This window comes from Palaemon carinicauda, chromosome 13 (genome assembly GCF_036898095.1).
Source record: "Palaemon carinicauda isolate YSFRI2023 chromosome 13, ASM3689809v2, whole genome shotgun sequence".
In the NCBI taxonomy this organism is placed as follows: Eukaryota; Metazoa; Arthropoda; class Malacostraca; order Decapoda; family Palaemonidae; genus Palaemon; species Palaemon carinicauda.
The window spans coordinates 112,062,653-112,075,152 of record NC_090737.1 but is presented as its reverse complement, the minus strand read 5'-3'; the positions used below and the strand labels follow the sequence as shown (position 1 = coordinate 112,075,152).

Sequence of the window (12,500 nt, the reverse complement as noted above, 5' to 3'; positions counted from 1 at the left end):
TTACCAAACCGCTGGCATATGTATATATTTTACTTTTAGGATCTATTTAACCCCAAGTAAGTGAGTCAGTGGGGAGGGGGGTGGGGTTCTAATTACTCATCATGACATCCCAGCATCCATGAACAACGGTGCACGGCCATTCTTTACACATGCATTATCATTTTTCTTTTCACTGATAATCTTAATTTCAATTTTACTTGGATTACTTGATGGAGACAATTATAGTTTCTCTTTCTCTTGTTTTGTTGAAGTTTTTATTGTTTATATAGGAAATATTTATTTAAATGTTGTTACTATTCTTAAAATATTTTATTTTTCCTTGTTTCCTTTACTCACTGAGCTATTTTCCCTGTTGGGGCCCCTGGGCTTATAGCATCCTACTTTTCCAACTAGGGTTGTAGATTAGCATTTAATAATAATAAGAACGTTTCGATTTACGGTTAATACATCACACTTCAATTTCTAGAGGAACTGGAATTTGTTATATGATATTAACATTTGCTGGCTATTTTGGCCTTTTTTTTCTGTATGACTAAGGAGGACTGGGGCATAATATCTTAATCATCGATCTACTAAAATATGAACATGTCATTATCTTATTGTTTATTTTTGAAAGACTGACTGTGGCTTACTGCGCATGCGTTGTTAGCATTCAGCAGCTGTTCTGTTTTAATGACTTAATCATTAGTGACTTTTTGAATTAATTAAAAGGTTCCATGTATATATGTACAAGTTCTCGGATGATGCCTTACACATACCTTCTCTCCACTTCAGTTTCAGTATGACTATCGTCACAAGAAGACGTCTCCCAGAGGAAGTTCAATCCATTTTGAAATTTGGTGTATTTGCATCTATTTTTGCAACCAATTTTATCTGGAAAACTCTGATAGCTATTATTGCTCATCTGAAAGTATGAAATATCACTGAAATAAGGAATGGCGTTTTTGGTCTGTGGAACAAGGAGCAATGAGATAACGTTTATTTGCGATCGAAGCATATCACGCACCGTATAGCAGATACTATTTAAGGGGTGTGATATATACTATAAGTAATTGTGATGCTTTAATAGGGACCTACGTGGATTACAGGCACAACACATTCATGTACCGCATGGCAGAACAGAGGACCAATAAAAATCCGAGCCACAGCTGAGCAAAGACCGTTTGAAATTTAGGTAACTATAATACTTTAATTTTACACAACTGGCATTGATTATATATTTTTCCAACTGGTTATCTTGTGTTTATTGTGCATTTCTAACCAATACTAACGCTGTAAATCACTCGTTTGTGAAGTTTCCCAACCCAAGAACCCATGCTTTTATTTAGGGGGGTGGGTAGGAAAACTCATGATTGGGGCGCTTGCCCCAATATCTATGGTCAGAAATTAATAAATCCCGAAACAACGAGTTGGAAAAATATAGGATTTACGTGTTTGGCCATTAACTAAAAGTAATATATATTTACCGGATTTTCAGCTATTTGTAAGAGAAAAGATAACCACAAGTCGTAGATAAAAATCTAACATAATCCCTTGGACAAGAGAGAGAGAGAGAGAGAGAGAGAGAGAGAGAGAGAGAGAGAGAGAGAGAGAGAGAGAGAGAGAGAGAGAGAAATCTTAATATTTCTCTAGTAAAATACCAGGCCTTGGATTAAACCTTATATTCCACGTCAATCCTACACACAAGCTAGTATCCGCAGGAATTGAATTATAAAAATAAGTAATACCTTACTCACCCCTGGAAGCATTTCGTGCGAGAAAAATCAGAGTTTTTTTCTTTTAAGCATTCATGCTGTCATCTGCAATATATTCAACAAGGAACAAGTCGGAGAAGTATAGTTCACCTGCATTTCTGGCTTTGTTCGATTCTTGCCAGATTCATCTAGTTCGATTTCCTAATCGTACTTCATGGCAATACTCATTTATTGGTGTGGTCAGCATTACTAACGAGAACGATTGACTTTTACATGGGGCGACGATTTGTACCTTGGATGGTTATTGTATTTTTAGATTCACTGGCGTTACCAGGACCAATTATATGAAACGTGCTAGGCATCGTTGTGCTTATATATGGCGTGCTGTGCATTGGTAATCTAGACGTACCTTAGAATAGAATCAATTCTGTCTTTTTTTCTTGTACACTAATACTCGTGGTATTACAGGTATTTTTTTAGCATATCGTTTATACAAATCTTGCTCTTTTTATTCATCTGAATAATTCAACCCAGTGTTAATCAACTAAACACTCTATAGTCTGTATTACTTTTGTTATACCCTATCCAAGGTGTGCGAGTGGCGAAAAGCCATGATTCACCTCACGGATTGTACTGTTGATTATCATTAAGAATCCCCATTAGTTTCTTCCATCTTGCTTTCCACCTCCCATAAATCTTCTTCATATTACAAATCTGAGCTTCTTCTTTGGTGCAGCTTGGTGGTGAATGGCCTCCCTGCCTTCAGCACTAGAAATCCTTCATTCTTTCGTCTGTCGCAAGGTTGATTGGTGTTAGTATTCTTGAAAACCAAATGCAAGTGGCTATGATAGAATAGTACTTTAGGTCAGTATTTCATGGAAGTGAGGGACACTGGATGTTGTGCGTAGTTGCAAAGTTTGCGAAAATCAACATCTCAATATTGACCTGGGTAACTTCTAAGGACTTCACCCATTTCAATGTGAACTTGGGGACTCCTACATTTCTTATACTACTCAGTGGTCTGTAATGCCATACTGATATTTTTTAAGTAAAATTTTTCTACAGGCCTCGATAGTTATACATAATTTAACATTGCTGAAAATTTGGATATGAAAACTTCAACGGTACAAAACAAACAGGAAAATTCTTCAATCATTTATTATCTACGACATAGATATTTCATATTTTTTAGTGATTTGAAGAATTTTGTGTAGCCTCGTTTAACTCTCATATCACCTTATTAATATAGGCATTAGATAAGGGACTGTTGATAATAGTTTTTGGCCCTCTGTCAGTTTCAATCACTACGACAAAGAAAGCTTCTCTCCCTTTTACTTAAAACTTCTCTTCAGCGACATCGGTCTTCAATTCTACGTCTTCTCTGCACAACCTTCCATAATCTTAACCACTATGCCTCGTTGTGCCTTCCTTAAAACTCCTTTATCGTTTGCCTTTATTGCTCAACTGTTCCCTGGTCCCGAGATTAGATCAAAGTGGCAGAACATTGCCCTTTTATCTTTTCAATTTCATCTTGATTTTATTCTTAGAACTCTGGAAATAATAAATTGATTGCGAGATATGTGTCGTCAAAGTTTCCTGGATCACTGACACCTATATATTGAGCAAAGGCGCATATGATATTCTCAGGAAAACACTTATGATCCCCTTGAACTATTAATATGACTTGAAAACAAAAGGTAAAGATATTATCCTGTTATATTGTTTTCAGCTAGATGCAAATTATCAGTGATTCTATCTAAATTTTCTCTTACCACTGTTGTGAAAACACCGATCAGTGCATTTCATTTTGGTTATTATTCGTTCAGGAATATCAGCCAATAAAAATTGCAATAAGGATTGGATTTATACGTCTCATTTAATATTCAATGTACAATCTCAAATATTGGAGATCTTTTTGATTTCTGAATTTACTATATTCTCATTTCAAAATTCATGGCAATACAGCAAACGATGAGGATATTGTTATATTTTTTACCGCTGTCGTTCTTAGTTGTTGACATCATTATATGTATACCAGAATTTGCATGATTCACGAGAAAAATTGCTCTCACGAATATGTTACTTAATTTATTCTGAATGTATCAAGAAGCTATACACCCAGTTGTGACATCAAGATTCTTCTGTAAGGATTTGAGTACGTGCAGTAGAGAAAAGTGACCTAAGAAAAAATAATCACTTTGAGAAAGGAGGAGTATTTATATACTGTCTTCTCTTAAAGAGGACCTCATTATACTTTCGAGGATAGTTACGGGTTGATGACCCTATTTAAGATATCAGTTAGGAGTACCCATGCATGAACCACTGATACATATAATAAATAAACATATTACCATACGTCGTAAAAAGAGAACTACCATTTGACTCTGAATGTGCTCTTTAAAATGTTGTTAAGAAGAAATGTCTGTGAAACAACTTTTGATGGTTGCCATGAAGATGCTCAACTTAGATAGTCGAAAGAAAATTTACATAAAATGGGGAAAGTGTTGTCCTATATCATCTGCAAAATACTTATGCAATATAAGGAGTCAAAATGGTTAGTTATGTAGTCATACAAACGAAGAGGGGTAACTATACCACAAAAGCTGAAAAGATAGATGTTTTACCAATACAATTATGTGGAGACAATAGTGGATAATATGGTAGTGAGAATGTTGTACAATCAAAAGAAAAGGAAAAATATTTTACTTTCTTTAAATTGAAGTGTTCATGGATGTCAAGTCATTATTACCTAAGATAAAGAGCAGTCCATACTCAATATAAGTGATTATTGTAACATATACATTATGAAAAAAAAATGCATTACCATAAACTAATTCACTAGTATGAATTTTTTTTTTTTTTCATAGAAGTGGTAATGTATATTTTCAAGTAATATTAGGATTTTTTTTTGTATTAATTTCGCTTTATAAACGTTATTGTATATTTCATCAGTGATTATTAACTTTTACGGCTATACGTTTGTACTAAAAACTGCAAATTTTTATTCTTTTCAAGCATATTAACCACACCATTACTCACACCGTAAACTGACACCAATACTATGATAATTATGATAATGTTTATTATTCCAATGATAATCTTTCTAATCTTGTTACCATTATTAATATTCATATTTTCTTTGCAGATCCATGGTAGACCGAAGATAGCCAATTATTCGTCCATTATACTTGCCTTGCTGTTTTATACTTGATGTGATAGCCTGGATTAACTCTTCAGAATGGTATATGATACCAGTGCCACTTTACCGAGGGACAGTGAGTTCAAGTTCATTATGGGTTATTTATTGGTTCATTTCTTTATTTGATTACTACTAATCCAATTACTCAAGGGTGCATGACATTTAGCGACTAAATATAATTTTTTTTTCATCCCTCGTCCGCATTTTTGATAGTACAAATGTAATACCGTAGGTGTAATATGACCTACTAAGGGTTCCTTATTATTCTATTCGATGGGTTTATGGTTTTTATTCGGAGAAACTGGTTGATGTTTAATATATCACTTTCTCAATCTCTTTTAACACCATTCAAATAACGAAGCAGCAAATATTCATATATTCTGGAATCATGTCACATGCCTCACTCATTACAACCAACCTTATATTCATATCCAGTTAAAGTAAAATTATATTTTTTCCCATTAGGGTCATATGAAATCTGCATTTCAATGCCTTGCTAGCAACCGGAGGCCAAGAGGTTGATTTCGGTAAATTTTTGTAAAACATTTTGTGGTAATTCCATATATATAGTGATCCTCCTGAATGATTTCAGTGTGGGAAACCTCTTGAAAAGTCCATGTAGCATTTTTATACAAATATCTAAAGTGTAAATTTGCGTGAATTACGTAATTAATATAGTCAGTATATCTTCACAACCAAACAATACTGAAATAAGAAGTTATAATTTCTCTTATTTTAAGGCATAAGGAATCAGATTTTATTATTATTTACATGGTCAAAAGCACTGAAATTAAACTAAGACCACTTAGTGTTTTAAAAAGGTTTCACACAACCATGAATGCGCGAAAAGTTTATTCAACAGATAACGAGCTTATATACCAGCAGTTGAGAACAAGAATGTCACAAACATTCAAACGATCTAAAACCCACGAAGGGAGGCTTAAACAGATTGTTTTATTATCATTGCTGGATAGTGAGAAGATACAAAAACAATAGCATTAGATTTTGAACGTATATGAAACATGTGCGCTACAAGGCTTGCTCTATAAAAAGACATACATGTGAAATTATGTGCCCTGTTTTCGAGAGGGAAACTTGCAGGAGATACCAAAGTTTTAGGAGATCAATGGTGACCAAGTCTTCTTTGTCACGAATATTGATTAATAAAGCCTTCATTGTGTGACAGATCATGAGGAAAGGGACCATGTAAGGTGGCTTGCTAGGAAGGTTGGCAAGAAGATGTAAGAGCGGCATGTAAATCTTTCGGTATATGTTGCTTCGCTGGGAGCTTGAATGTCTGGTGTCATGGAATAAGTTTCCCCACAACGTGATTGAGGAGCTGGAGATTGTCGGAGGAGGTTGCAGAAGGAATAAAATATTCAGCAATGAAGACCATAAGGTCGCCATACACTATTTCAGCTATGAAGACATCCAGGTAGTCTTTAGAAGTAGTCCTTAATGTCAGGAAGACCCAGGGTTATGAAGTATACCAGTCCAAGTTATTGCAGCAGAAAAGGAGAGCTGGTTTGAAGGTGCGATAAAAACTTTTAACAATTCTGTTGGCTGCAAAGTTGTAGGCAATTGTCAGATGTAGGTTCATGCCCAGGAGATTTGCTAGTAATATTCACAATTAAGAGGTGAAAGTGGTACCCCTGCCAGAAGTAATCTGTTTAGGGATACCAAATCTCATTATCCACCCTGAGAGGTGGACATTGCAATTTGCATGGGAATGGCTTAAGGCTAACGAGTAGAATGGTCAAGGACTGTAAACAGGTAACAGCATCCTTAAGATGTGGATAGGGAGCCTACTAAGTCGATGTGAATGTCGGCAAAATGACGCTCAGGTTAAGGAAAGGTGCCTGTTCATGAATCTGTGTCAATGTACTTTTGAAACTTTAGTATGAAGTACGGGCACAGATCCATTCTTTAGCATCCTTAGTAATGCTGTGAAAAATGAACTTCGTCTTCAGAAGTTGTGCAGTAAATTGGCGTGAGGGATGTAATAAGTCATGAACAAAATTAAACACTCGTCAGCAAATGGGGGCAGGTATCCACTGTCTTGGCCTATCAGTACTGATGTCAAAGAGGGTATTGGAATCATTAATGGCCACATCTTCCCAATGAAGGAATGTGCAGGAGGTTTTGTATGCTAGGTACTCTGGATCTTTATGCTACACTTCGGAAAAGGCATTGTAATACAAATCCAAGTGAATGACGACCAGTGTGTTTCTTGACAGGGCATCAGCAATTGCATACATTTTCCCATGAACGTGTTGAAGGGTGCATTTGTCAGCATTGACAATCTGACAAAGCATCAGACTGTCGAGTAAAGGTTTGCACTTAGGGCATATGGTCCATGTGAATGTCGAAGTGCGTAATCTCTAAGATTTTGTGAAAGGGATTTACAGTCAAATTCTCTACCGGTTATTCGTGGTCGAAGGTAGAGTAGCTAGATTCTGTGTTGGACAGTTTTCTACTGAAGAAAGCCAATTTGCGAGGCAAGCCATTGACCACCTGCTTAATTAATGAATCAATAGCGACATCACTTGGTTTATTGGAGAGAAGGAGAGGGACAGGGAACATTATCAACTACAGCAAAAACTATATTTTTTTTGTTACGAAATGTTGCTCTGACCAGATCAAAATTTTTTTTCTGGCAACCAATAATGAAAAATCTTCATTTATAACGAAGATCATAAATGCAGAAGGAAACATATCGAAAAGGACCAGTTCATGTCTTTTGGCTTGCCTATGAGGGAGTTTTAGTGGTGTCGGGACTGGTGACAATATATGGCATGAATCAGTAATAATAGTTTATCATGCCCAGGAATTCTTACAGTGTTCTGACGATCTAGGGCATGGGGAAGCTCTGAATAGCTTCTACATTCTCAGAGAGATGGTGGACACCGGGCGTGATACAGTGCCCAAAAAAATGATAATTCATTGGCACCAAAAGTTACATTTATCGTAACGGACTACAAAGCTGTTCTTATGTATGTGGTTCAGAACGATGCATAGGTGACATAGGTGTTCCTCCTTGGAGGAGGAGAACACATGTATGTTTTCCATGTAACATACTAAGAAGGGGAGGTCCCCAAGATGTCATCTATAAGGAATTGAAAAGTGGCCCTAGCATTACAAAGGCCAAAAAAGCACTAAGTGAATGTGTATTGGTACCAAACAGGCTGGTGATGCCTTTCTTGAGGATGTGTTCTGGGTTCATGAGCACCTGATAATACCCCTTCAAGAGGTGGAGAGGGAAAAACCCTTATCTCTGTGTAAGTATTAGATAACATTGGCAATATTGGGAAGGTGTGTGATCCCGTTTTGTCTGCATGTTCACACACCAGTAGTTCTATCCTTCTTTAAAACAACGTGTAAGGACAATGACCATGGGCTTGAGGCCTTAAGGCAAACTGATTTCTTTCATTTCAGTAAATATTCGTTTAGTGGCTGCCAAACGATCCGGGGCCTAATGCCTGAGCCTGTCAAAAACTGGGTACCCCACCGTCTTGAAATGTTAATAAATTCCTTGCTTGGTGGGAACCATTGCCATTTAGGGAGGTTTTAGACAGAAGACTTCAGGGTATGATGTGAGGAACTGAGTAGGCCTCCGTGGGTCCACTTGTATGGAGTGTGAGGTCAGAGAGGGCAGGTTGAAGAGGTGTCAACATGTATGAGTCTGCATTGACTGATTAGGAAGCGGATATGGGGGAGGAAGTCTGCAATGAGTAGTGACAAGTTATGTCAGCAGTGAGGAGTTTCCAATAGTATTTGGCACTCCCAAATAATTGTGTGAATGTCTTGTACCCATGGGTGTGGATCTCAAATCCGATGGCAGTTACCAGGCGGACTTCAGCTGACATAGAATGACATCATCATATGGAGAGTGACTTTGTATAACAGAACGGCAAGCACCAGTGTCTGCTGAAAACCTTACTTCTGTACATGTATCAGGTAAAAAGAAAAGATTAGAGACAGGGAAGGCCACCGCCACAAGCGATGTAGGTAGTAGGTTGGCTGGGGCTCCAGCCAGCCATTGAGATTCCACAGCTAGAATGTTATTGGGTCCTTTGACTGGCCAGACAAAATTACATTGGATCATGTTCTCTGGTTATGGCTCATTTTCCCTTTGCCTACACATACACTTAATAGTCCAGTTTATAATTTTCACCTTCTCCTTTGTCATCATACACCTAATAGAACTGATATTGTAAAGTAATAAATATTCTCTGCTCAAGTGGTTAATTATTGGACTGTAGTTGTTCAGTGGTTACTTTCCTCTTAGTAAGGATAGATGAGATTCCTTAGCTATGGGAAGCACTCTTCTAGGAGAAGGAAACTTTAAAATTAACCCATTGTTCTCTAGTTTTGAATAGTGCCATAGCATCTGTATCATGGTCTTCCACCGTCTTGGGGTAGAGTTCTCTTGCCTGAGGGTACACTCAAGTAAAATATTCTATATTATTTCTCTTCCTCTTGTTATTTTGAAGTTTGTATAGTCTATATGTGAAAGGTTTATTTCAAAGCTGGCACTGTTCTTAAACTTCTCTTGTAGTTTATTTCCTTATTTCCTTTCTTCACTGGGCTATTTTCCTTGTTAGAGCCCTTAAGCTAATAGGATCCTGTGGGTTTTACAACTAGGGTTGTTACTTGGGATATAATAATAATAATAATAATAATAATACTCACATGTATTTTGGCCACTAATAGCCGTCTGCACATTTCTTTGCAACAACACCGAATCGGGTCTCCTACCACTTTCAAGTGGTCTTCACTCAGTGTTGAGTAGTTGTCCACTTTGTTTGAAGTGGACGTATTGGTGGAGGTTTTGGAGGTGGTTGAGTGTTTGTCTATAAGGACGTCGACTTTCGTGATCAGGTCCTTCATGGGCAAGGTATCGACATTGAGGATGTCTATGCATACAGGTATGAGTAGGTGGTGTACCCAAAGGGTACAAAGTAGCTTTACTTCCCGAGGAGAGCCGTCTGCGACAGGTTGCAGGCGAGCGATACTGGTCATTCCGCTAAGGGTAAGCAAAGCCTTTCGGTCTCCCAATGGAGGTTGACAAAGCCTAAAAAGCTTGGCTACACATGATGCTGTAAAGGGTGTGAACTGCTCCAGGAGGTATGGTTTCAGGGTGTCATATGCCATTGGGGTGTCCCCTTGGTCGCAAAGCCATTCGCAGACTTCTGGGAAAGTGTTCTAAGGGATCGCCGCAGGGATATGATCTTATTTGCTGCTCAAGCAAGTCATGTCCTTGTTGTGAAATTTAATTTCTATGTGGTGGAACTAAGCAAATGCTTCTTTACTGGTGAAATTCGTCAGTTATAACGATGCAGCATGGGTCACAGGGTCAGAAACGGTAGACGGCATCATAAGAAGAGTAGGGCGTAGCGGTTGGCAAAAAAATAATATTGGTGAGGGCCAGGTCACTCCTGGGGTCACCAATTGTTCGAGGTGGCTGTTAGGCTCTAGCAGAGAGGCAAGGTGAATACAAGTAAAAGATTATTCATCAGATAGTAATCCTATACGAAAGCAGTTGATAGCAAAAATTTCGTAAATATTCAAACAATCTAAAACAGGCGATGGCAAGCATAAACGGATTTATTATTATTGTTAGAGACAGCAAGAGATAAAGAAATAATGGCATTGAAGTCTAAGAGCTCGTATGAAACTCACGCTTTACAAATCGTCCAGCATTCAAGTATTTAACTATTTTACACTTAAGTGCATAGGCAATGAACAAGGGACGTTGATTTTATTGTAAGAAAAGTTAAAACTAATTTTTTTCTTACAGCTGCAATAATGGACTGATCACGTAATTTGGAGGATGCTTTCCTAGGTATTTTTACAGGCACAAGGCGTGAATTACAAACCAACCAACTATGAATTTCCTATACGAATGTGATGGAATTTATAAAGGTTTAATATTTCTATAAGGTAATCTTTCTGAGAACATTTCAAAATTATTGGATGATTAGTTTTGATATTATTGAGAAAAAACTAATGACAATAGAATATAATTGTTTCTAGTACTTTATTTCTAAAGCTATTGCAATGAAACTTATACCACTTAAACTTACTTAGAAATTATATAATAAGGAAAGAAATCTCTTGTATCCATTTTTTCGACTGTAGTGAAGAAAAAAAAATACGAGTATTTTCATTTTTCGTAAATAAAACTTAAAATTCCGAGCTCATACGCACTATCTTTTATGTTTGAAAAAATCCAAACTCACCAAAAATTTAATTTTCCGGTTTCTTTAAAGCGGTATATTTAACTTTAAAATCAGCCCTTAAATAAGAAAGTTTTAAGCACCTTAATTGAAAGGGCATTAAAGGCATGAAATACATAAACAAAGTTTTAACGTTTGCCATGGATTCATACTGAGTGACATGGACAGTCAAACGTCAGATCTACGTTTCATACTACCATTACCCCCCTGACTTCGGAGAAAGAACGGGTCGATTTTTTTTTTTAATTCGTTATATATCTTAACATTTTCTGGACAACTTTTCATCATGATAGATAGTGTGCCATAGATTACTTTGGGTAAATTTGTTCAAAAATAAGGAGTACGCCCACATATGATTGGGACGGAAGGTGCACATCTTACTTGCTGTGAGAAAGAGTCCATAATTGGATGAAGACTATGGAAAATTCCTAATAGCCTAATGAATTCACTTTTTTTTTTTCTATTTGACACTCTCCAAGACTTTCACGATTTTCTTGAACATCATACCCACACATGATGAGTTTTTTTGCCGTATAGTCGATGAGTTCAGGAACCCCAGGCATCTCGAAATATGCAGAGATATTCTACAAATTCTGACATATAGTGGTGACATTACAGTCCTTTGTAATATTTCCACAGATGTCATCATAATGCCTATTTAGTTTTCAAGTAAATGCAGTTTTTTTTCAAAGAATTCTGGGTTCACTTTGATAGGGAAGAATACTTACCAGTTCATGAAAATGCTGAAAAAAAAAAAAAAATTGGCACCAAAGATTACAGATGTCTTGAATTCCATGCTCGGGTACCTGGCCTCACGGAATATCAGGCAGCAAAGTTCAACCTACGGTGGTCTGCTGGAGAAGAGAAATATGCGTCTTTTTGAACTGTTTTCTTTCTTTTTTTTTTTTCCTAAGAGGAATTCTGATTCACCAAATTCTTTCTCCAACTGTGCAATTTTTGTAAACACGTAATGTGTGTAAGTCTTTCCAGGATTTTAATGAAATCGGCCTTTAATGCACTGATATCATGGGTTTTATATGACTAGTATTGTTAGTTGGACTGCAGTTTCGTGTTTGTGCCTGTAAAAATAACTAGAGGCATGCTCCAAGTTCCTGGAACAATCAATTAAGTGCAACTGTAAGAAAAAAAATGTGTTGGTAACTTTACTTACCATGTTCTTTGTTACACTACGTGTGCGTGTTAATGTGAAATTTTTAATTACTCAAAAAGGTTACAACTTTTTACTTCTCTTAGTGATGATGGTGAAGATGAAGGATACTAGAAGGCGTTACGTGATATTTGATTTGTTTAGTAACGGATATCTAGTCAGTAACCATATCATACTTGGCTGCACATATGCATATCTAA

The 12,500-nt window shown here is 36.8% G+C and overlaps 1 protein-coding gene across 2 annotated transcripts in view; it reads left to right on the top strand.

Moving 5' to 3' along the window:
• LOC137652021 (uncharacterized) overlaps positions 1–12,500 on the top strand; it is a 19,874-nt gene that overhangs the window by 874 nt on the left and 6,500 nt on the right. Inside the window, exons 1-2 of one of the 2 annotated variants that reach the window (XM_068385232.1) lie at positions 884–1,174; positions 4,840–4,969. In XM_068385232.1, the coding sequence (XP_068241333.1) occupies positions 4,933–4,969 (37 nt within the window). In that variant the 5' untranslated portion in view covers positions 884–1,174; positions 4,840–4,932. Of the gene's footprint in view, positions 1–883; positions 1,175–4,839; positions 4,970–12,500 lie in introns of those variants that run through there. The other variant, XM_068385233.1, reaches the window with a different exon arrangement.